This window comes from Rhododendron vialii, chromosome 4a (assembly GCF_030253575.1).
Source record: "Rhododendron vialii isolate Sample 1 chromosome 4a, ASM3025357v1".
Lineage (NCBI taxonomy): Eukaryota > Viridiplantae > Streptophyta > Magnoliopsida > Ericales > Ericaceae > Rhododendron > Rhododendron vialii.
Window position 1 is genome coordinate 11,032,644 of NC_080560.1, and position 26,382 is coordinate 11,059,025.

Below are 26,382 nucleotides of genomic sequence, written 5' to 3' on the forward strand. Positions count from 1 at the left end.
TCCTCCAAGAACACATACAAGCTCTAACTTCATCTGCAATCTTGGACCTTAAACTATCAGCAAAAGTGCTAATTTCTTGGAACACCCTAGCATTCCTCTTCCTCCATATCCAATAGATGGATCGATGCAGCTAAGGAAAGTTTATAAGTCCTGTTGGTATAAGAGTCCGTCTTCATATGAGTACACAACCAATCAATCTCCCTAGCCAGCCCAAAACAAGGCCTAACAATGTTGTTTTATCCAAGCATACGAGTCCACACAGACTTGGCATAGTCGCAATCAAAAAATAATCGTGAATTTATTTTTCATAACATCCAATCGAAACATGCCGAAGAGAGGTACGAACTCCTAATTATTTTGAACCATCCTAGGTATTTTCCTTCCCTTCCCATAGAAGATGCACATCGTAATCTCTGCGGCCCCCTACCGTCCAGTACCGTCACCATCCTCGCTCCAAAGCCACCAAACTCAAACCCAAAATCAACGTGCATTACATCCACCATTAGCGATAAAATAAAAATAAAAAAAAAACAAACTACCAATATCATCGATCGAGTTTTTTTTTTTTTTACATTCTTTGATGAAGGAGGTTGTTAGAACTATGACTTATATGTTAAGTATGAAGAGATACTAAAGAGTTCTAGAAAGAAAGCCAGATGCTGGAGCGGAATGAGTGGAGCGTAGCGGAGCGTAGCGGAGCGACGGCATCTGACCCATTGCCAATGATCCAGTGAAAGTAGACTGACCAAAGGCCCAGAAGTTCCATAATTGGGGAGTGCAGGGGGCAACGCCCGCCGCGGTATAGTATGGTAGGGTTCGTACAGGAGTATTTTTGGAATACAGACCAAATACCTTATTAGAGTTAGAATGGAATAGTTATAAATACTCTATGTCGTAAACCCTATTCCATACTGTGATAATAAGAGAACAGCAGCCGTTCTTGCTCTTTTGGACGTACCCGGTTTTGGAGAATCACGTATATCTCTGCGTTGATTCTTTACTGTTTTATACTCGTAAATCGTGTGCGTATGTGTGACGATCCTAACATGGTGAATCTGTGGTCAAACCGTTCCTTGTGTGCTATTGAGAAACTCCTCACTCTGATTAACAAAACCGATAATTTGCATTTTCCTGGCGCATTTGAGTGAGAGAACTGTGTTGTAGTGTTGTGGGACCTTTGAAGGTGCAAATAATGGATGCGTTGATAACATGTTATTGAAATAGGACCCCTTAAGTAAAATTCTCAACAGCTATACGCTACGTGCACAATTATCTGTATCTATATCCACTCTGCACCTCAAACAATATCGGATGCACCGGATGTTCTGTGTCCTTAACTTTTTTTTACTCCCAAAGAGTTCATTCATGCCGAAGGTTGAAATTGTCCAACACTAATGATAGGGACACAACTACCAACTACAACTGCTTATATGACACTTCACGATTGGTAGTTGCAAAGTAGTTTCAACGTGGTTGTTCTCCTATTATCAATCATACGGTGCCACGTATGCCAGTTGTCAACTTTGCTGACAATTATATATTTTTTGGTTAGTCAGAAGAGTCCTTCGAATATTTTGGTCTTGTAGTTGGGTTGTGGTTGGTAGTCGTGTCCCTAACATTGTTTATCAGTACTATCCAAATATATAGCTATATAAAGTTCCTTCTCACGAGACACCAGGCCTCCATGTCCTAAAGCCCAATGAGAATTCTAATGTTTTATGTTAGGCCCGGCCTTCTCCCTTGTACTACCCATTTGAGGCAAGCAGTCTGATAACTTAATATTAGGTAAAATGACGGCCCATGACGTATTTTGATAATTAATATCCTCCAAAGACATGCTAAGAACAATTGTTAATACTGAAAATGTCATTGGAGAGTATTAATTATCAAAACATATCATTGGCCGTCATTTTCTCTTAATTATTCACAACCACATATTTTTATCAATTATCATGAACCCGACATACGCGAGTGTGAAAATGTGGATCGCCACGTAAAGGTGACTTAGGAGTACGCAATAATTTTCTCACCCCAGGGCCACTGCGATTCGCAGTAAAAAAACAAAAAGTCTAAACACAGACAATCAGTGCACAGATTTCGTTGTGGGTCCCACCATGGGTCCCACAAAAATTATCCGAGCCGTTCATTAAATGTAAAACACTTTTTTAAAGGTCTCCGTAAAAAATAAGCTCAATTCGATACATATAGGTGCTCGATCGAACCATATAACTTTTCCTTATCCGAAAATCTGAATGAAAAGTTAGATGATTGGATGAAGCACCTATAAGTATCGAATTGAGCTTATTTTTTACGGGAACCCATGAAAAAATATTTTACATTTAATGAACGGCTCGGATGATTTGTGTGGGACCCGTGGTGGGTCCCACAATGAAATTTGTGCACAGATTGTTTGTGTGTGTAGCAGGACTTGTCAAAAAACAAGATAGGTGAGCCCTGCATTTAGGGCTGTCCACGGTTCGGATTGGATCGGATTCCAATAAATCCAATCATAATCTGCGAGTCACGATTTTTAGAAAATACGATCCGTGTCCGGACCAAAAGTCCTACAGTTCGGTTCTAATCCAATCCGTGAATCTCTGTTCGGTTCCAATTTTATCTACGAATTGCCTTCCAAAAAAAATAAAATGATGCAACCGTCATGCCATTACATATCATCATATTCAAACTAAAAATGCAAACACTAAATTCCATAACATTACAACAAGTCATCAGCAATGTATATATTACATAATCATATTCCAAATTTCTAGTCCAGATACCAGCAATGCAGCAACATTAATGTGAAATTGTACATTGTTAGTCCAGAATTCCAGTCCAAAGTTACATTTAAGTGTTATATATTACCACATTAATGTAAAATTGTCTAAAAAAATTCAAAACAATAAGTAAAATTATAATTATTTATAAATATTACACACACACACACACACATTTAAATATCTCACGGTCCGGTTTGGTTAATCCACGGTTTTGAAATGAAAATCCAATCCTAAACCGTATGTTACAGTTTTTTAATTTTTGAATCCATGTCCGGACCATTAATTCACGAACAAAATCCAAAGGGTACGGATCGATTTGGTCCGGACAGGTTTCACGGTTTACGATTTTTCTTGGACAGCCCTACTTGCATTAGAACACGAACACATTGGTAGAGAACCCATTATAATTCCGGGAGAAGTAAGAAGAAACGAACAAGTTGTTCCGACTTATGAAACACGTGATTTCGGGGTACAATCATGTCAAAGAGCAAGATCAGGAGAAAAGTTCACTACTGAATGACGTACCCTTCATACTGTTACTGTGAAGAGACGGATACAATTTATGTCCTATGCCATAAAAAATAATACACGTTGCTACTGTGCGCTTACAATCAGCGAGGATTAGGCTTATTCGCACCTTCTCAGGTGTGGCACATAGAACCACATTCGCAAAACACCCCCATATTTAGAAGAAATTAGAGGTAGCCTTCCTACCCTTAACAACTCGTTTAGGGTTTTGTTAATCTTCTTGCGAGGTACCTTATCAATGATATGATTAACAAAGAGAACCGCTTCCCCCCACATGTTATGGGGCGTAATATGAGATTTTGGACCGTTTATTGAAGGAATGAACGACTCAGATGCACCTTACAAGTACTATAAGAGCCTCTCCAACCCATCTCTCACACAATTTCTATTTTAGAGACTCAAAATAATACTATTCAAAATGTAGATTTAGAGAATACAACTCTTCATACCAACTTCAATCCACATTCTCCATTTTCATTTTTAAAACTTCTCACCCAAAGTTTCTTCCGATTCTTTAAGTCTTCAATTTTATTTAAATATATATATATATATATATATATATATATATATATATATATATATACCCAACATTAATAGCATTTTAAAGTTATCTTCAACATCTTCTCATCACTTCCAATTTTATACTGTAATTAATGTTAGAGTTGAACGTGTTTTACAAATCTACTACTACTACTTTAAAAAAGCTGAAAAATCAAAAGTGTTTCCCATGGCCACACTTTAGATACCCAAAATACCCCTGCTAAAAATTACAATCAAATCTTGGCCTGAATTTTAAACAATAGATCAGTTACGACGGAAGACACGACTTTTGAATGCCAATATATGCAGCTCTTGGACTTGAGAATCCATCGCAGCCCTTGAACAAAAAACATATACGACTCTTAAACTAGAATCATTCAGGGAAAGAATGAAATATTTCTACTGCAATGTTGTCAGAATGGAGAACGCAATTCACATGTGACACGCCACATTTTGGCTGTGTGCAAGGTGTTCGATGAAATGTCTATTAAGGGTGTGAGATTTTTACACTCTTTGAAGTCGCGCTACAACATGAATAACCTATTGTGAGGAACATATTCCGTCGCTAAATCATTAAATTTCCTCTTTGAATGTATCAGCGAGGAATCTTTTTGTCGTCCACTTTCTTCGCCTAAACATTGTCGCAAATGCTTACTACGAGGAAGGAAAAGCAATTTCGTGAAGAAAATAAACTTCCTTGCAACATAGATTTTGACGCCAAAAACCAAAATTTCCTCGTGCAAACACTAGATGCCACATGAATGATAGCAATAGGCGAGGAATAAATCCCTTGCCATTGGCATATATGATCATCGACAAAGTAATTTCCTCGCAAAAAGTGGCCTATTGTAGACTTAGAGACAAATGTTTTCCTTGCTTATGATACATATAGGCAACGAAATAATTCCTAGCAAGCAATGAACACTTGTTGTTACAAATATTTTTTCCACATATTCCCTGCTAATATTTAGAATTCATCACTACCTCATGCAACTATGGACAACCATAATCATAAATAGTCTAAATCCATTAGTCTTTACTTGAACGAAACGGCATAATTGTTGAACATTAGCCAAATCACTTTCATCTACATAACAATGGCTGCGTATCATGGTTCAAACCTTCAAAACAAAGTTTAGTCCTTGGAAACAAAACATAAAGTTTACTACCACTTATGCTCTAACATTCTCAAAAAAACATCAGGGTCTTTCCAGAATACTACACCACCGGGGTGCCAACTTTAACAATGTATCCTTCTTGAAATTCCATCTCTCGCAGCCATAAACTCGAAAGAGAACATCTTACACCCTGCCAAGGGATAAAAAAGATGCATTTGAATGAAAAATCTACTGTTGGCGAAATATAGGTTAAGTAGCATTCAATATATAAATAATAAATGGCAACACCCAAACAGGCCTTTATGAGCACATGAACTACACCTAGAAAGTAGTTGAATTTTTTTATTGACAAAGATAATATTTTATTAATAGGATAGAACATTACAACGAATAAAATAAAAGAGCGCGCTTGACCATGGCAAGAATGAGAAGCACAACCCAAACTATTTTGACAGCCATACTCATCCCACAGTTGATCAAATCTCACAACCTACAAGAACAAATAGAAAACCAGGCCAACCTACCAATCTAGAAATGTAGAACATGAGGTACAAATTAATACTAAGAACTGACTTAAACAAGCGCAATGAACTTCTGATGTACATATGATATTAGCTCAAGGGTAAATTTCACTAACCTCCCCCTGAGGTTTTTGACAATAGAACCTCAGAACACTAACCTCCCTCCATTAAAACTTAATATAAATTAATTCTTTTCATGAACACCAAGACCCTAGTTCTTGCGAGGCAAGATGCCATGTAAAGAGGGCCAATTGGGAAGGATTTTCTTCACGCTATCAATGAAGTCGTTTGTGGTATGGGGAGCAAAGTTGATGCGCACATAGGAATCTCCTTTGAATAAGTATGCCTCATTAGTATAGTGCGAAGCAAACGCTGCCTCAATTCCGCTTTCAAATATGGTGTCTTTCAAACTAACAAAGCCTTCAGTGATGTGACGAATGGCGATGAGATGAGGGTCATTGTAGTTTATAAGAGCATACTGGTTGCCTTTGAAAAGGTAAGCTTCATCAAGTACTGTCGATTCAAACGCAGAGTCTATGCCGCTTTCAAACACCGTTCCTTTAAAGAAAGGGAACATCTGAATGATGGTCATCGGGCCTTGGATGATCTTGTCATTTGTGGTCCCTGGTGCGTAGTTAATCCGTGCACAAAGATTTCCAGAGAAGATGAATGCTTCATCTCCATGATGAGACCCAAAAGCGCAGTCTATTCCGGGATCTGCAAAGGCTGTGTTCTTGAGGGATGGAAACCCTTCGGAGATACGTAGCGGTCCATTCAACACCTTGTCGTTGGTTGAGTATGGAGCATAGTCCAACCGTAAATACTCGTTCTTCATGAATAGGTAGGCTTGATTTCTATGAGACGAACGAAATGCAGCATTTATGTAGTTTGACTTTTTGACGAGATTGCAATTAATGCATGACTTGGCATCCTTGGAATCTAACCGATCATAGCTCCCCTTTGAGGATGCGAACACTTTTGGAATGATTCCTTCAATTTTGGAATTTTTTAGCTTGTCAAGTTCATCTTGCCAGGCATCCATAACCTTACCCTTTAGTGTTGATCCAAGTGCAATAATAGCAACCGGCAACCCTTGACACTCTTTACAAATTGTCCATGCTATTTCACGAGGTTCAGGAGCATCAACGTAATTTCCAACCTTCTTCTTAAAAAGAGCCCATGATTCTTCTTCAGATAAATTTTCGATTTTAAAGTCTTTAACATCCATGTTCTTCCACACATCTCGGTTTCGAGACGTTAGCACAACTTTGCAACTTTTGTTTCCATTTGTGCTAGGAATACCTGTTGGCAATCGAAAATTTAACAGATCAAATACGATACCTTTTTTTTTCCTCGTGTGATAGGGATTCAAAATACTACACTTAATTAGAAACTCAATATCATGAAACCAAAAGGAGTAAATCAATAAACTAGAACCTATTGAAAGGGGCAAAGCCTCTATGGGGTGTGTCTCCCGTTAAAGAAGTGCGGTTCAAGTCACCGCATACCAGCCTCACTCGATAATCGAGCCATTAATATGTAGCCTATTTTCAAAGATCATTCATAAAAACTAATTAGATTGGTCCTGTAATGTCTATTACTTACATGATTCATTCATACTTAATAAAAAAAAGGATGAACCACGTAACCTTCAAATTAGTCACTTGATACTCTTAAGATGGTGAGATCGTATAACTACATGTTTGGAACAAATTAATTTTCGTGTAAATAATGCACACGTAGACCTACACCCATGGGCCCATGTCAGACAACACCTTCTAGCACGTGGAATCAGTGTCTAGCCCAAGCATAAAGCCATCTAATAATTGCTTCAGGAAGGGTCGACTCTGAGATATATGGGGCCTAAAGCGGAATTTTTTCCATATAATCCTAAAATCTCAATATACTTAAAATAATTAAAATTAGTTTTGAGAAAAATCTTACTAGCAAAGTCATTACATGCAGTATTTGAACACATAATATCCAACATCAATAACCATTACAATATCCCAAAAACTATCATCTAATTATTATTTGCTCACATTTTAGCTGCATATGTGTACTTATTAAACCTGAATAATCAAGTTTTTCCACCATAGTTTTTTCAATAGACAACAACCAATCTTATTCTCTCTTGTGGTATGCTTGACCGAAGGAAGATTTTCATCAACTTTTATTTTGAAAAGATTATTTTCCTTGTATCAATTGTAACCAAAATAGTTAACAAGATTGTGTATGCAATCCATGCATTTGGAAAAAAACTATCATTGCCATCAAGTACGTACGTAAGCACTGAGCACATCAATAGGTTTCTCGAGACTTTCAATTTCAATTTAAATAAGGGTAATGAAATGCACACAAGATTTCTTCCAAACTTATCACGCAAAATTATGTGACTTTTAATTACTGATTCTTCGGCTTTAATCCAAAATGTCCACCTTTACGTATCAAAATTTCAGAAATACTAGTGCCACGATATTTTGGATTAGTTTTCTACACAAAAATCCTACTTACAAATTAGAGAAATATGGGGCAATCAAAGCAGCAAGCATGAAACGTAAGTAAAAATCAATATAGAATAAATACTCCCTCCATCCCCAAAAAAAGAGTCGAGTTGTTGGGCTCAAAGTGTCCCTATGCATTTAGTTACACAATGTCACTCCCTACGACCGCTCTAAAAATAGACTTGCGAGTGTGATGTCAAATTCCAAAAAAGACTTAATTGAAGCCCTTAATTCCTAACACCAATTGGGTTTAGAAGAAATGGTAGAAAGGCAGTCCAACAAGTGGTATCAGAGCTAGGAAGTGATCATTGGTTTGAGTCGCGGGAGCTAGCGTCACCGTGAGGTGGGATTGTTCGGCCCGGAGTACCCTAATAGATTTGGTTAATTATACAATACCACTTCTTGTGGCCGCTCTAAAAATAGACTTGCGAGTGCAATGTTGAATGCCATAAAAGACTTAATTGAGATCCTCCTCACACCAATTGATTTTAGGAGAGATTGTGGAAAAGCGATCTGACACGTATTCCATTTAGGGCTGTCTCTTAATAAGTAGCTATTTTGAAAATTTAATGGGTGAAAGTTTGTACATTTATTATTTTTTCCTTTTGAAAAATTAGTGGGTAAAGAGATAATGGTTAAAAATGGAGGATAATTTTGAAAAGTGAAGGTAAAAATTAAAGTGCAAGGCGTGATTATAATATTTTTTTTATAAGTTGAAATTATAAAACTGAACACATAAAAAGAGACCGAGGGAGAACTTATTAGTTTAATTTAATAAATTAAAAGTGCCTCCACCAGAAAAGTTGTTTGCTATTGTAAGGACTGGAGAGAAGTAATCACCAATATGAAGTTTTATAAGTCAAAATAGTAGGGGTGCTCAAGAAAACCGTCCGAATAGTAAAACTGGTCTGATTCAGACCGAACCATCCTATTTGATCTGGTTTTGCAATTAATTAGTTAGGTTATGGTTCCACAAAACTAAGAACCATTAATTTTGGTTCGGTTTAAAGAACTATTGTTAGAACCGAACTGGACCATTTAGAACTACTAATATATATATAGACACACACACACACACACACACACACATACATACATACATATATGTGTGTAATTAAATATGTATTTGAATTTGGTAGGTTAATTTTTTCCTTTTTAAAGTTAATTTAAAATCTTATTTGTTAGGAAAGTTTTTAATAAAATTTTTATTATTATTTTATCTGTGAGTTATTATTTTTTTTAATTTTTAATTTTATGAGTTCATATGAATAAGTGTTTGTATGCTAATTGGATAGAACCAGAACCGAACCTAAATCGGACCGGTCTTATGGTTTGGTTTTGCTAGGTTCCACCCATATATTGGTTAGGTTTTGGTTCTCAATTTTTTAGAACCGTTTGAAATGATCCGGTTACTAATTTTCTAGAGAACCGAACCAATCCGAACCATGTGCACCCCTAGTCAGACATTACAAAAATACGGTGACGAGTATGTGCACACAACATTAGCGCTTAAACCCCAATTGTTAGTGGGAAAAGACGAGTAAATTTTACGTTAAAATCATATTCAAGAGGTGCAAATTTGAGAAAATACCTATTTCCTTTAAGTTCAGCTCTTGCCAAACATCATCCAATATTATGAGATTTTTCTTCCCATTGCTCAATCTATTCCATAGTTGAGTCGCTCTTCCCACTTCAGTTTCTCCACTGAGTTTTAGATTCAAACAGTCGGCGAGTTGCCCTTGAATTTTTATCACATTGGCATCCTGAGAGACAACTGCCATTACGACTTCGTCAAAAGTTCCATCTCTCAAAACTAGTTCGCCGACCTTTGTAACCATAGTCGTCTTACCAACACCTCCGGCTCCATAGATCCCAATCTTGTTCACCTTGGGGTCTTTTAATGCCTCCACGATACCTTTGAAAACTTTCTCTCTTGAATGGAAAGCCTCATAATCCCTAGAGTGTGAAACTATGCCAATTTTGCCGCCTTCCTCGGTGAGATGTTTGATGTGGACCACCTTCTTCTTAGCTTCCTTGCTAAGGCGGTAACGCGAGACGAAATTGGGACATGAGAAATTAAATATTAACATGTTTTCCTTGACAGCTTTCTCATCCCTAAACTTGTCAACTCCTTGTCTGGTCTCGTCAGCATCCTTTAGCCAGACCGAAACATTATTGTCAATGGCCTCACCGCGGCGGTTGGCTTCAGTAACTTTTCCTTCGACGTTGCTTCTCTGCTCTTGAAGGTTATTCGCCTCGTCTTCCAGGTTCTTCAGGTTCTGCTTGTAATGTAAAAGAAACCCGACATGACATCCCACTGAATGGAACACTGTCTTGATTTTCTCTAAACTTTTCTCCAGTAAGATTTGTAGACTAGACATTTTCAGTTCACTTTTTCCCCCCTTTCTGTATTGAGTTCTTTTCTTGCCTTTTCGAAGGATATATACGTCAAGTATCAAGAATGAGATCCGAATTTGAGAAGATAAACCCTCTCCCTATCTGCACTCAAAGAGAACAAGAGAAGTAACTAGTGATGCACTAAGATATTAGGAATGTACATACTACAACAACCTACAATTCATACTATAGACATGCAAAGAAACAGGTTAGAAATGCAACTGGATCGTTTCACTGTTTTTAATTTTAGTACTCCCTCCGTCCCTTTTTTTGTGTCCAGTATTCCATTTTGGACTGTCTCTTAATAAGTGTCTATTTTGTAAAGTTAGGGGGATAAAAGTTGATGCATTGTCTATTTTGTCCTTAAAAGTAGATTTCATTTTGAAAAGTTAGTGAGTAAAAGTGTAATGATGATGGGTAAATAGGAAAATTTGAGGAAAAAGTTGATGTGAAAGGTGTAATGATGATGTCTTTTTAATAAGTTGGAGTTACGAAGCAGAACACTTAAAAAGAGACGAAAGGAGTACTATTTTTCCTTGTGTTACTCACGAATTATACATATGCGAAACTATCTAACGACTCTCGTACATTACCAAACAATACTGAAGAGAACGGGAGGTCAAATATTGTGAAAACACAATCCTAATTGTTGCTGAGTCAATGGATGCTAAAATCAGATTCCTTAGCATTGGAAAATTCGAATGTATTTTTGAATGGGAAAAGGTACTTCTAGTATCTCTCACAAAAGAAAAAGGGAGGTTACACACATCCAAAATAATTCTCTCCAACCCCAGTTTCTTTTTATATTCATTAAAAAAAGGATATATATATATATATATATGTAGAGTTAGGTTCCGGTGAGGGATCCCTCATTTTATTAAAATGCGGGACTCCTCTTCCCGATTGAATTTCGATGATCGGAGCCGCTCAAAGTGATCAGAACGTGATTTTAAGGGTCCCCGTGAGAAATCAGCAAAAAAAATGACCGGGAAGGGCTTCATCCGAGCAGTTTTCATTGAACGGTTCAAAAAAAACTGTTCGGATGACGCCCTTCCCGGTCATTTTTTTTGCTGATTTCTTACGGGGACCCTTAAAATTACGTTCTGCACACATTCAACGGTTCAGATTTTCAAAATTTGATCGGGAAATGAAAGTCCCTCATTTTAACAAAATGAGGGATCCCTCACTTGAAAATTCTTCAATATATGTATATATACACAGTCCGTCTCCTGTAAGAACCACCTCATTTTAATAAAATGCGGACCTCCCTTTCCTGATTGAATTTCGATGATCCGAGCCGCTCAATGTGTTCAGAACGTGATTTTAAGGGTACTCGCGAGAAATCAGCAAAAAAAATGATCGGGAAGGGCTTCATCCGAGGAGTTTTTGTTTATTTTTTATCGAACGGTTCAAACAAAAACTGCTCGGATGAAGCCCTTTCCGGTCATTTTTTTTGCCGATTTCTCGCGGGTACCCTTAAAATCACGTTCTGAACACATTGAGCGGCTTGGATCATCGACATTTGATCGGAAAATGGGAGAAATAAGGAGGTCTGCATTTTAACTAAAATAAAGACTCCCTCATTTGAGACTGACTTAATATATATATATATCAGTCAGGATCAAGTCAGAAGATGTGGACCGGAGCTCCGGTCCGCACCTCCCCATTTCTCACATTTCCCGATTGAATTTCGATTATCCGAGCCGCTCAATGTGTTCAAAACGTGATTTTAAGGGTATCCGCGAGAAATCAGCAAAAAAAATGACCGGGAAGGGCTTGATCTGAGCAGTTTTTTTTGTTTACCCTTAAAATTACGTTCTGATCACATTGAGCGGCTCGGATCATCGAAATTCAATCGGGAAATGGGAGGTGCGGACCTTATATATATATAAGGGCATTAACGTAAGTTGACACTTTAGGATGACAGAGTTAGAGTTGCAAAAATCCCAAAACCATGAGGAGGTTAATTGGTTATTTTCAAATGATAGGGAAGTGATGTGCCAAAGAGGCAAATCACAGGGGGTAAATTACATTTTGCCTTTTTTGTAAATTAAATTTTTTTTTTTTTGGGAGTACCTAACCTTAACAAAAATTTTAGAATCACAAACACACTCACATGTCGTGTGGGACTTGCACACATTGCACATTTAGTGTGTATGGAGCCCGCAACTTATGTGAGTATGTTTGCACAAGTATTTATGTAATTACTTATGGTTGCATCGCTCTAGCCTGAAAATTTTGAATGAAACTAGAACCCACAAGAAAATATATATAATTTGCAAAACTCCTGGGTTTCTAATTACGAGGTGTAAATATCGTTCGACTTAGTATCGACATCCATGGCATAACTTCTAAAAATGAACTTCAAAGTAATCTGTGAGACTTCACATTGCAACAAAAAAAATAACCGTTCAGACGCCATACTAAAATCACTGCGACGAAGATGTCCTTATAATTTTCATTAACTCACAAACTGCTTTCTTTTCTTCTTCTTGTTTGTACTTTCACGAAAAGAAAGCACACTTATAAATCATATGTTAGACGAAACAACACCGGAAATTACGCTTTACAGACATACCTCAGGTGTTTGTTGTTCTTTCTCAATGTTCCTCCAAAAACCCTTCGTCTTTTAGGCCAAATAAAGAGGACGGTACGTAAGAGTGCAGGAGACGATCGAAGAAGAAAGAAACTCAAGAGCTTGAATGGCAGAAGAATGAGGAGGATAGGAAAAAAGTTTGGGGCATTTATACTGATGCCGTCAACAGTCAAGTGTCTAAAGTCCCCTTCAGAAGCACATATATAGTAGCTTACATGAGAATAATGCTTTAAGTGCTAGGTCAGCAATCGAGTTCCTCCCAAAGTTTTTAAAAGAAGTTTAATGATCCAGAAACGAGTCTCGTATAAAGAAAATAATATTCTGGCAGTGGAACTTCGGCAACGTCACGTGGTGCTCTAGGATCCTTCTCTACAGCACATTTGTGTTGGCTCCACCAATGTGTACGTGCTAGGAAAGGGTCCTGGACTACCAGGTAGCGGTGCTTTAGGAGCCGAATGATCACTCGATGTTGGTCTGAAACAAAAGCATAACAAAAGGCAATTAATGCCATTCTACATGAAAAAGTTAGCTGTCTATCACCAATCTGCTAATGATTTTGATAATTTCAACGGCCGATCGAGGTGAAACACGATCATGATTGCATTTTGCTACCAAGGCGCCATTGGTTTTTTGTGAAGTTTTCATCTTTGTCTGAATTTTTACTGATAAACATCAACTTTTATCTTCTCTTATAGACTTTTTATTGCGTTATTTTCCACCAAAAAATATGTTACCGCACAATGCCCCAATTGATTAGAACTCTACTGAGTAATTCATGTTCTTAATTGTATGTCTTTTATCAATAGTCTAATACTTTTTCGAAGACAAATATTTCTCATCCAGCCGTAGGCAAAACGCGACCAACCCATGCCAGTTACTTTTTCTTCAATCGGAAGAGATTCGTTACTTTAATTCTTCTTATCATGCTGTTGGCATGGAGATTAACCAGCCTGCAAAGTATATACATAAAACTACATCCAAGAAACACTGCAAATCAAATTACTAATTACGTCGTGATGGAAAAGGTTTGAAGTACATTGTTGACCGTTTCTGCACACTAAATACTGTATCCATTTTGGTAAAGATCTTCTCTGTGCATCACATGTACCAATCACTCCATCAAAATGAACTTTTTCGTTCAATCTATTACCAAAACAACTGGAAATGTTTCAAAAAAAAAAGTAGGCATAAGATGTACAAAAAATTTGCGCCCTTCTATATCTCTAAAAATAGGGTGTCCTAACCATCCAACCGCTGTTAATTCCATCCCCGTTATCCACTGAGCCCGCCCTGAATAATCCCCTTTTGCCGGATTATTACCGATGTAATCATAAAAAGCTAATTTTTTAGGAATTTTAGACCAAGCTTCTAATAAACTTTTATTTTCGGCTAGTTCAGCACCAACTCTTCGATGTATCTCTTGTTGGAAGTACCCCTTGAATTCATTCGAGATGTGAGTAAAACCCAAATTGGGGAAGAATGTGGTCCTTGGTCAAGAGCTCTTTTACCTTGGAAAATCATGCAATTACCTCGTGGGGAGTTAGCCGCACCTACGAATAATATAAATATTACTATAGCCTACCTCCTAGAAATAGAAGACAAAATGGATTTGGAGGAACACTTAGGCTTAGACGTCAAAGGATTCGACTGGTGGTACACAGACGATTCCAATTTAGAAGAAGAAGACGACTTTGAAGAAAATGGAATCCACTACGAAATTTAAATTTCATAGTTGATTGCAATTTTAAAAGAAAAAAACTCAATAAAAAAGAAGGCGAGTGCCGAGTGGGGTTGATTTGGATTGTCTAAGATAGGTTAACTTATTGATTGTGGTCAAAATAATTTGTGGGTTTGGTCAAAGAAGTTAACTTATTGAGGGAAAATGTGAAAGACGTACAATAAGTAAACTAGTTTAAGCCAAACCCAAGAACTTTTTGGCTGAATGACTTTTTAGCCAATAAGTCATTAAGTCAATAAGTTAATTTATCTAGATAATCCAAATCAGTCTAAATTAACACTCAAAGGGTCATCAGATAAAAAGTGAAGGTATCTAGTTGATCTGTGGGCATCTTCATTTACAGATAGGAACTAGCCATAAAAAGCACCAATCTAAAGTACATTTTCTTAAGAACTATGTTACATGGACGCCGGACTACAAAAGTCATGTGTTACTTATTGTGTATTACTTTAGGGTCGTATAAGAGACCATTACATTTCCAAGAGCGAATATTGAGTTTCAATGAAATACATCATTATAGAAACTTACCCATAATCAAACCTTTGTTTTATGAATGCCAATACATGCGAAATGCGCGCTAGAGTAACATTACCAAAAAAAGAGTAAAGAGATTACTCAAATTCAACTTATGGATTATGATCGTCAGTCAGTGATTAAGTACCCTTCACTGGCCGATCAAAAAATAAAAAAAAAGTACCCTTCACTGACACTACCTATGATGCCCATGTACCTAGTACTCCCAACGTCCCAAATTGCTTGTCCATTTTGAGAAATTCAGCTTATTAAGTACAATATAACAGTACAATTGCTTTATACTTGACTTTTCTATATTGCCCATTTTTTATAGTACAATAGTACAATTGGTTTTAAAAAATGGTAGAGAAAAAAAAGGGCAAAACAGGAATCTTCTTAAAATCTATTGGTCATTTGTAGAAATTGGACATTTATTTCGGGACATCCCAAAATATGAGAGACCAACAATTTGAGACGGAGGGAATAGTACGTATACTTAAAAAAAAAAAGTAAAAAGTATATTATTGATTTACAATTTGCTATCAAAAGGGAAAAAAAGGGTAAAATAGTGGTTTTGGACAAAAAGGAGAAGTTTAGATTGGATTAGGGTTGTAAACGAATCGAGCAACTTGTGAGCTTGGCTCGGCTCATTTAATAAATGACTAAACTAGCCAAGCTCAAGCTCGAGTTTTCGGCTTGTTTAAAGCTCGATTCATTCGACAAAAACTCGGCTCGTTAAGGAAGGCAGCCAAGCTCAAGCTCGAGTTTTCGGCTTGTTTAAAGCTCGACTCATTCGACAAAAACTCGATTCGTTAAGGAAGGCTCGACTTGATTAAAGAGGTTCATTTAGTAAGTAACTATGTTTGGCTCGTTAAGATTCAAGCCGAGCTCAAACTCAAATTTTTTATTCGTTTAGTAAACGAGCCGAGCTTAAACTCGATAAAGCTTGTTCAGCACGGTTGTTTTCGTTTGCAGCGTTAAGGGGAAGTAAACGAAAATCGAATGGTTTAATTAGGGCAACGAGACCGTTAAAAAAAAGAAGGGCAACGGCATATTTTACCCAGACTCTCTCTCCCAACTAAAGATTTGCTCACCGACCATCTCTCTCTCCCTCTCTCTCTCTCCCTCTCTCCCCATTTATCTTTGTTGACGGAGGCGCAGCAGCGAAGTACGGCGGTTTGCACAACCCCTGTTCCTCTCATCTTGTTTCGTTACGCTTTGGTGTTCACACCAATGTTTTTGTTGAATAAGTTATGCCAATTTTGCATGTTGTTGCCGTTCAAAAAAGCATGTTGTTTATGCTAATAAATAACTTATTCACTAGTGTAAATAACTTGTGATTATGAATGAATAAGTTGTGTGGTGGTGTTTCCACTAATATTTTTGGTTCACGAATTGGGCTAATTTTGCATGTTGTTCATGTTAATATATAACTTTTTTACTAGTGTAACAACTTGTGATTTTGGATGAATAACTTGTGTTGCAGAAGTTAATCACTTGTGTGACGACACAGGGTTTGTTTTTCCACTGCAGCTAGTTCAATTCAGTGGCAATGTTTCGAGGTTTAAATTTTCGGACTGATGATTTTGGGCTTCGGTCTGGTCTGGCTAGACCGATCCTGGTGTTTTGTGGGACGAAGCCCTCATGGGAAGAATCAACAAAAAGGGGGAAAAAAAAAGAAAAGGGAAGTCAAAATTGGCCACCGCCAATCCCAATTTACCCGGAAATTATGATTTCAAAGTTGCTTTCATATTATGTTAAGAAAGTTAAATAGTTTTGTTTTATGGACAAAATTCTTGTGATATATTTTTGTTTGTGGATACTTTTTCAGTTTGTGCAAAATTTTAGCTGTAGAAGAATAAAGTTTAGGTAGAAATTGATCATCTTGCCATAAGAAGCTAACCAGCGGTTTGGTTGCATTGATTATCCGGAGGAAATTTTTTCCATGCTTCGCTACCCTTTTTCTTTTTTGTTAACCACCTTTATTGTACTTGTTGGATCTAATGCCAGTGGTAATCATTAACATTTCGACAGGACTGGACTGGTGATATGGAGGATGATGATCATGATTATGACACGGAATACGATATCGCTTCTGCTATTCTCCGTGATGATAAGGAAAGCTTGATCCCGTTGATTAAGAGCCTGCATTTAAGATATAGGAACAATAGATTTGGTTCCCGTCGGAGTGAAATCTGTATGGCTGGCGCCTTGAACTGTGCCACTTCAATGCTGGAAGGGGAGTTCAGCGCTGGAGGAGGCGTAAATATGCCAATAAGCGGGATTTTTCAGGCCGCATTATGCAGCTATGTATGAATCTCCTGGAATAGTCGAGTTATTACTAAGCCGTGGAGCTCAAACTGATGTCTGAGTAAATAATCCAAAAAATCCACTGGATCACCATGGGTTGCTCCCTCTCGGGATAGCACTTGAACATTTGAGGTAACCAGGGGGGAAGAAGGGAAGAAAGAGAAGATTTCTGCAAAGCACTTCTTTCTGGTTTTGTTTTGGCATTATATTTTTATGTTATGTCTGACTTTCCTTCCTTTGTGTTGCAACAGTAAACGCAGGCGGCTCAGATGCTTTTTGGGGCAGAATGCTTTCTCTCTGGTAAAATCTACCTTTCAGTTGATAGCATCCCTCTGTCTTCCTGTATTGGTATGTTTTCCTCTAAGATTTCTGAGTTGGAATAAGTTTTGTTACCTCAGCTGACGTGTGTGGAGTACGGATACTTCTAGATGAGAGTCGTATTGGTATCGTTCCAATATCGATACCGATACTCAAAGACACGTATAAGAACAGTATCAACAATGTTTTTTAAGTTTAGTATTTATGTGTCAGATATTCTAGTTACTTATCTGAACTTAAGGTTGTGCTACTTCTTGCATGGATGGATTAGTGAAATTCTTAGGAATAAAGAATTGTATATATTTGTGCTACCTTACTCTTTAGAGAGGAAGATACATTGCAAGAAAAAGGCATCATATTTTCATTAGTTTCTTGAATATGCTTATAGTGTCATACTTATGTTTTACTTATAAAATTAGAATTAAACCACTAAACAAGTAATCAGTTAAGTGTATGCACAATCACAGAAGAAATTTGCAATGGTTTTTCACCATTCTTATGGATATGAGTATTTCAATGGATTATAATTATACTTTTTAATCTACCGTATCCTAGTAACCGTATTTTAGGTTTTAAATTACATCATGTGGCCATATCTGTATTATATTGGTATCCCATGCCATATTAGTATTCATGCTTCGTTTGGCAACATGTTCGGTTTTGAAGTGGATTAAAAAGTTATTGTGCTTTTCTCTTTTTTGGCAATTTATTGTCGCAGAAATGTTCTTTGGAAGTTTGTAAGTTGCTTGCATTGTCCTCCAAGAATGTTGCAAAGGAGGCTTACAATTATGCCACAGAAGGAAAGCTCACTGAGTTTGCTGTCTTGCTAATGGTGGCTTGTGAAAAGGTGTTAGTACCTATCACATTTTCTAGAGAAGATGGTGACGGTTGGAATGGAAGTACGACGGTCCACCAATACCTTAAAAATGCAATTGGGTCACTAGTTGACGAGGAGTTCAAATTACCAGGATCAATTGCGAAAAAGAAGTTGGCTCCGACTAATAGGAACAAAATGGTTTTGAGGTCAACTGCACCAGTGCTGGATGTTTTTGAGAGGGCCGGCGATGCTATTGAGAAATATCCACAGTTAGAACATTGCAGTGTATGTAGATTGATACCAGCTCCATGCTTTGTTTCGTCCTATCTTGCTTCTCTGCTCCATGCATGATTCGTAGGTGCATGATATCAATATCAATAAGCCTTATCTTGTTGCAGGAGAGAGAGAGAGTTTATCGATTCTCCGTTTTTTTTTTGTTTTTTTGATACTACATGTAGCCGTAGTCAAATTGACAAGTACCCTTGAATCCTTCGTTGTTGAGGTTTCGTTGTCTAATCCCTAGATGTACAACCCAACCCCACACTCACACCCGTAGCTATGTAGCATAGGGTATGCCTGTGAGCTGTGTGCACATATATCGTGTTGTTTATGGTTCATGCATGTAAGCATATCTGACGTTATTTTATTGGCTAATCAATTGGTGTTCCCTTACAGACTCGAAAAGAACAAGTGGAGAGAGATGTTGCTTTGATTCTTGGGGAATCTGGATTTACATTGAAGGCTGGAGACTTTGATTTTAGCATCATAAACTGGTTGGGGCGCAATTTTTTCAAAAAAAAACCCCCTCAAGTTCCTGATCGAATTTTGATGATCCGAGCAGCTCAATGTAATCAGAACATGATGTTAAGGGTAATTGTGAGAAATCAGTAAAAAAAAATGACCGGGAAGGGTTTCATCCAAACAGTTTTTTATTGAACTTTATTGAACGATTCAATAAAAAACTGCTCAAATCAAGCCCTTCCCGGTTATTTTTTTGCCAATTTCTGGCGGGCACCTTTAAAATCACGTTCTGGACACATTGAGCGGCTCGGATCATCAAAATTTGATCGGAAACTATGAAATTAAGATTTGAAGGGTTTTTTTAAGGATCTCCGAAACCGCCCTGTATATATATATATATATATATATATATATATATATATATATATATATATATATATATATATATATTGATTGTGTTTCTTCTCTTTATGCTCTTTATTGATCTTCTCAAATGTGTTTGAGAACTAGTTACCTATTATGTCCTTATATGACCAAATAGAGACTCCATCAGGTAATTTTTCCTTTGGCAGGATGAATTCCCATGATGACGTGAGGACCCCTATCAAGTACGTAGAGACTCCATCAGGTAATTTGTTAAATTCTCTTTAACAAATGTTACTTCTACCTCGTAGTAAGTTATGGTGAATTGAAAGATGGTATGCAAGCTTCTGACATGTCCTCTTAAAACAGAGAGTTTGTCTCGACTAGTTCATCCTCGCTTGTCCTTGCTGCAGCAAACAAATTTTAACCCAAGGGTAAGACTTGTTATATTTATGATGTTCTTTGTTGTTACGTATTTTTGTTTTCTAGTGAAGTGTTCTCTACCTGGATGCGTTGTTCCTTCATTTTCTTTTTGGTACGAAGAAGAGCCTTTACCATTTCGAAAGTAGGCCTTAGCAATTTTAAGGAAGACCACATATGTACAATGATTAATGGATATAAAAAGAGAAACTGGAGCTGAATTAACCCAATGTAAGATGAATGAACTCGATTGTTCATAACCGTCTTAATAAGAGCATGGACTTCCTTTGGAGAGGAACAATGCAGTGTTGGTCATCCTTTCTTTTTGAAATGGTATTTTGACCAGATTAGTATTTTTTATTTATTTGATACGGACAGGGTTGTTGTCTCATCTTTTAGCAGAACGGAATCATTTGTGGCAGTGGTTTTTGGTACTCACGGCCGACAATTCCTTCACAAAACCCCCATCCTTTTTCCTCCATGAAGAATTCAACTAACTGGCATCATGTCCCAAAACGTATCTTTGGTTCTCACTATTCCACAAGCTGGGATGTTCAAGTGAACAAGCAAACGAAAACAATCGAGCAGGGTTTTCCCAACTTTTTACGTTTCAATGTTGATCAAGAGTGGGATAAGAAGTGCTTGATTCTTGTAGGTGGCATCATTGGAGGTATCAGTTAGTCGAAATGGTTTATTTTTCTCTTATTTTAGTGTGGGTTATAATTTCCTTGTGTTTGTTGGAGTTATCTGTATGTATTCTCCGTGCATTCATGCATCCAATGCCATCATGTTTATTCGCTGTTTATATTTGCTTACATTATCGTATATGGGTGGAAGCAAGCACAGTTCGTGGGTTTTACCATACAAATGAAATGTTTCATATCGAGCTAAATATTAGTTGGATTGCTGATATAAGATTCCATATCAGTTTTATCAACAAGACTTGCTAGGATATCATCTGGAGAAATGACCAAGCAGACCATTTGAATATCTTGGTTGAAGCCATCTTGACAAGAGCATTAGCCACGCCATTCCCTTCGCGAAAACTGAGCTTCGGAGTGGTGGTTGATTGAGCCAACATTCCCTTGCCCTCCTCAACAATGACCTTTAGAGGAGAATTCGTGGGAGATCCTTTTGATCAACTTTACTGCCACTTCGTAGTCAGATTCCATCTCCAATCTTCTGATCTCATGGCCCAGAATAATTTTCAAGCCGTTGTAGATGCTCAAAGCTCAGCTTCTAGATCCGTGCAGTCCTTGAGTAGTCCATAGAACCCCATGACCCAAAACCTCTTTCTTCGCTTATAGCACCTCCAAATACTGCCCTACCTGGGTTTCCTCTTGAGCTTCCGTCAGTGTTCAACATCATCTTTCTCCTACATGGGTTGCTGAAAAGTACAAGGCTACAAGAGTTAATAATCTACTAAGATGGTACACTGCTTGCTCCTTGCCTTGTTCATTATTTTGTGCCAATAGGCCCCCTATTGATCCTTCTGCTATTGAAATATAGAGCCTAAGAGGTTTCTTCTTTATTGGAGGCATGAGAGCTGGAAGCTGTGTGATATACCTCTTGATTGCTTCCCACTTGAATTCCTCCTCTTGCTTCAGCTGTAGGAGTTCTGAGAAAACTTGTACCTTACCGGCTATGTAATTAAGATGGCCAAGAAGACTTTGAAGTTCTTGTTTACAGGCTTTTGCTTCCAAAATGGCTTTAGTCTTGTTTTTGTCTACCTCTATGCCTCTTTGATGCACCAAAAATCCCAAAAAGTTTCCTGTGAACGTACCGAACGCACATTTCTAGGGATTCATCTTCAGCTCATATTTCCTCAGGCGCTCAAAGCTTTGCCCACTACAACAAAATCCGGTTTTGGTCACCACGTCATCGATGTAGATTTCGATAAAACGGCCTATCATGTCATGAAACATGGAATTCATGGCGTGCTGGTAAGTAGCCCCTGTATTCTTCAGGCCGAATGGCATTACCACCTATTCATAGGCTCCCAACGCTCCTGGACATCAGAAGGCTGTTTTGTGGATGTCTTCTTTAGCAATGTAGATCTGGTTGTATCCGGAATGGCCATCCATGAAGGATAGTACATTATGTTTAGCCACTCCATCAACCAGGAGATATGCTATAGGCATGGGGTACTCGTCTTTAAGTGAAGCAAAATTGAGATTGCGAAAGTCAATGTAAATTCTAACTTTCCCTGACTTCTTGGGCACTGGAACAATTTTGGCTAGCCATTCCAATACCCGGTGGGTCTGATGAACCCCACCTTCAGGATATGCTCTAATTCATCTTTCACTGTGAGATTTACTTCACGAGACGTTCTTCTTGGAGGTTGCTTGTAAGGTTTGAAACCTTCTTTGATGGGCAACCTGTGTTCCATGAATTCCCTTGACAGCCCTGGCTCAATACTTCCATGCAAAACAGTCCTTGAACTCATGGAGGAGGTTAATGTATTGCAGCTTTACCACGTCACGCAAGCTGGCTTACGTAAACGTGCTTTTGATTTGAGATTTGGCATGAATGTCAGCATGTGGGGATTTATCTAATAGTTAGGATTCAGGAACATGTGCATGCATACTGCATAACTTCTTAAGTCTTAACTTTATAGGTCTATATGTTCGTCCTGGCTCATCAGAGAACGTTACTATGTTTGGCAAACATTAGCAAAAAAAAGAATATGACAAATTAAGATTAGCATATGCATTTTGTTTATTGTTAAGGTTCCTGTCTTTGTTTATGGTGTTTGTCTATGTTGATAGATTCTTTTTGTTTCCCTTTTTCTACCTTGTTTCTAATGGTCTTTCCCATTCGTTAACTTTTTACATGTTCTTTCTAGTGTGATCGTATTCTTTCATCTGGAGGGGAATGCAGCTATTAAGGTACAAGAGAACATAGCTTTTTCTTTCTGATCATCAACGTGTTACTGCCTGTGAAGCACCAACATTCAAAAGGGTGCCATATTCATGTGTCGGACACAGGACACAGCCAAATACGTATTGGACACACCATGTGGCGTGTCCAATAATATTTATTAGTTTTTTAACGGGGCCACGGTTGTGGGTCAAACTATAATCTTTTTAATTTTGGATGGTTAATATGAAATTACTCAAAATATTTGGGTTTCACTATAATCATACATTCATAACATAAATTTCTACATCGACACTAGTCGATTCATCGTTCCAAGCCCTGGGTCGACCAAAAGAGCTCTCTCTCTCTCTCTCTCTCTCTCTCTCTCTCTCTCTCTCCCCTTTATGGTGAAATGTGAATGTTAAGTTCATTGTTTACATTTTGCTATTTGAGCAAGGAAGAAAAGAAAAATTTTATAGTCACCTTTAAAATCACATTTTGCACACATTGAACGGTTCGGATTATAAAAATTTGATCGGAAACTACGAGATTGAGAGAGTATTTATTTTAGTTAAAATGCGGACCTCCTCATTTCTCTTATTTTCCGATCGAATTTCGATGATCCGAGCCGCTCAATGTGTTCAGAACGTGATTTTAAGGGTACTCGCGAGAAATCGGCAAAAAAAAATGACCGGAAAAGGCTTCATCCGAGCAGTTTTTGTTTGAACCGTTCGATAAAAAACAAACAAAAACTGCTCTGATGGAGCCATTCCCGGTCATTTTTTTTGTTGATTTCTCGCAGGTACCCTTAAAATCACGTTCTGAACAGATTGAGCAGCTCGGATTATCGAAATTCAATCGGGAAAGGGAGGTTCGCATTTTATTAAAATGAGGTGGTCCTTGTGGGAGACGGACTGTATATATATATATATATATATATATATATATATATATATATATATATATATATATATATATATATATATATATATATATATAACATGCGCCCCCGCTATGTCCATATCCCTTTTTTTTTAGAATTCCTGAATACCGTGTCCGTGCTACATAGGTTACTGCCACGTATATGGTTGAGGCTGATGTATTTTCTCCTAGGAAGTGACAACGGGCCTGATGCAGAAATCAAAAATCAAGAAGCTGTAGCAAACGAGAGAATGGATGTTGGAATGAGCCAGTTGAGTTTTAGAAAGTTAAGTTCCTGCCATGTTTATTTTAACTCTAGAACAGCATGGCCCTTGCAGCTAAACAATACTTTTTAAAATGTTTAGGCAAGTATGCTATGGAGCACCTGTATGACCGAGCCTTTAAATTGTGTGTGGTGTGGGCAACATTTTTGGCATCAAATTAATTCTTGTAACCAGAGAGACACTGAATTGAGGAATCAGGGAGCAAGCATCAGATTAATTCTTGTAGACGGCATGGGAATTTCTCAACCCTCACTTGGATATTTGGTTTATGTCTAGTTACAGTGCGTCTTGTTCCGTTTGTCTTCCAGTTCTTGTAGGAATGGTCAACTAATGTTATTTGGTCCCGAGGCAGAATTCTATTAGTTTTACATACCCATAAAAATGTTTGAATTTCCATGGCTTTGTGTAGGACTGATGTTGCCTTCAAAAAAGAAAAAGAAAAATGAATTTTCCACTTCATGAGAATTGTTTAATGTTCATTTGAATTGATAGTTTCATGCTTGAACAGTTCGTGGAAAGATCTTTTGTGTCGGCACTCTCGAGCCAAGTGGTTTTTCGTAGGATGAAAATAAAGTGAACTAAGGTACTTCGCCAACCAAGCTCATCGTTTGTTCATGTATTCTTTCCATCTTGGGTATCACTGGTGCTCCCATGCAGGCAAACAAATCTGGGTTTCACACGGCGATAACTGTCTAAAGCGTGCATTTAATGTTTCCACAACCCAGACACAGGTACAAAGTATTTCTACCTTCTTCATGCCAAACAAACTTCAAAGCAGTAGTAGAATTGCCTTGAAAATTTGCTTCTTTCAGAATTTACTCTTACAATCTTGATGTCTATTTCTTTACATTTGCGTTTAGGTTTAAGAGTTCGTGCCTAAGTTTTTGGGTCTGTTTTTCCCTTTTAGGTTGAGCTACTTTTATGCCTGGAGTGGATGAGGGGGCTATCTGATAAACTTGGTAAGGAGGTTGAAGATTTGAACAGGGACATCAAAACATCAAAGCATGTGTATTTTCTTTCGATTCTTAAACCGCTATGACAGTACAACGACAGTATCACGAACACTACAATAACACGAAAATTGACAACCGATCATAGAATCAAAAGTTACCTTGCGAGATATCTTTTTAGCTGTTGCGATATCGCCCGGTGTTTCAGTAATGATTGGAAAACCAGTTCTAAAAAAAAAACCTATTTTTGTTTCTAATATGTGGCACGTGACGTGCCCTCGCTCAAAATTTCAAAGTTCATATTTTTCATTTTAAATATTTTAGATAAGGAAAATTGATTTTTGGCACTCTACATTTGGCCATTGGCACTCCACTTTTTGTCATTATCTTATGTGAAATTATCAAATTACCATTTATTTTGTTAATGTTCATCCACTTTGTACTGTAAGTGTCACGGCCCAAAACCTACCTTGGAAGTCGTGACCAGCCAAGCGGGTTTTAAGCCGCCGAAGGCCTGCTCATAGTCTAGTTTAGGGATTTCTCACTTCATTGTCATTTTAAACCATATAAGCAAGGTATGCGGAAGCGTAGAATAAATAACATAATCCCAGAGCTTCTAAGTGTACAAGTATAATAATTACAAACCATTAGGCTTCACACAATTCTCCACGGTTATTCTAGCACCCCATTCAACCCACAATTTGCTATCTACCTTAACCTGAAAAATTAGAAAAGGTTTTCATAAGCCGAAGCTCGGGTGAGAAACGTATACCAAAGTTACAAATTTGACCATGAAAACACCCCACATTATAAAACAGTCAAGGCAACAATTCAAATATTTCATTGATCATCAAGCACATGCATTTTTGTCTGAAAGCTCATTTCTTCAGTCCAAAAGATGGACCATTTTCATTTCATTTCTCTTTCCACTTTTGCACTTTTAAGCGATTATAGCATTCAACGGTATTTTTGCTAGTCGGTTGGGGAGCGACCCCATTGAAGAGTGGTAAGATATCATTACCCGGTGATGCCTGGCTGCATCTCCTACCTTATTACTTCACGCCACTAGTATCTTTACCCGTTCCCTGGCGCTCGGGACACCGTTCGAATGAATCGTATTATCACAAACATGTACTAGCAACCAGTAAAATTCAAGTTTTCAAA

At 37.6% G+C, this 26,382-nt stretch overlaps 2 protein-coding genes across 2 annotated transcripts; one reads left to right on the forward strand and one right to left on the reverse strand.

Moving 5' to 3' along the window:
- Positions 1-630: 630 nt before the first annotated feature.
- Positions 631-10,372, reverse strand: LOC131323661 (putative disease resistance protein At4g10780). Its single transcript, XM_058355508.1, has 6 exons — positions 9,583-10,372; positions 5,759-6,789; positions 5,068-5,156; positions 4,833-4,949; positions 1,968-2,040; positions 631-852 (listed from the first exon to the last, which is right to left on the reverse strand). Exons 1-6 carry the CDS (start codon positions 10,370-10,372, stop codon positions 631-633), a joined length of 2,322 nt encoding a protein of 773 aa, XP_058211491.1.
- Positions 10,373-16,422: 6,050 nt separating this feature from the next.
- Positions 16,423-25,374, forward strand: LOC131321733 (uncharacterized). The gene is made up of 12 exons (XM_058352641.1): positions 16,423-17,564; positions 17,797-17,893; positions 18,582-18,965; positions 19,356-19,453; positions 19,994-20,049; positions 20,154-20,218; positions 20,604-20,874; positions 23,050-23,092; positions 24,177-24,255; positions 24,761-24,851; positions 24,926-24,999; positions 25,176-25,374. Exons 1-8 carry the CDS (start codon positions 17,536-17,538, stop codon positions 23,052-23,054), a joined length of 1,005 nt encoding a protein of 334 aa, XP_058208624.1. The 5' UTR covers positions 16,423-17,535; the 3' UTR covers positions 23,055-23,092; positions 24,177-24,255; positions 24,761-24,851; positions 24,926-24,999; positions 25,176-25,374.
- The last annotated feature ends 1,008 nt before the right edge of the window (positions 25,375-26,382 follow it).

Bases quoted from the DNA above. Each gene is read 5' to 3' on its own strand.
- LOC131323661 (XM_058355508.1), bottom strand. From the start codon at position 10,372: ATGTCTAGTCTACAAATCTTACTGGAGAAAAGTTTAGAGAAAATCAAG. The intron at 6,790-9,582 runs GTATTTTCTCAA...GATTGCCAACAG, and splicing joins GCTGAACTTAAAGGAAATAG to GTATTCCTAGCACAAATGGA. The intron at 5,157-5,758 runs GTGAAGAAAATC...ATCCCTTGGCAG, and splicing joins CAAACGACTTCATTGATAGC to GGTGTAAGATGTTCTCTTTC.
- LOC131321733 (XM_058352641.1), top strand. From the start codon at position 17,536: ATGCAGCTATGTATGAATCTCCTGGAATA. The intron at 18,966-19,355 runs GTATGTAGATTG...GTTCCCTTACAG, and splicing joins CACAGTTAGAACATTGCAGT to ACTCGAAAAGAACAAGTGGA. The intron at 20,219-20,603 runs GTAAGACTTGTT...CTCATCTTTTAG, and splicing joins AAACAAATTTTAACCCAAGG to CAGAACGGAATCATTTGTGG.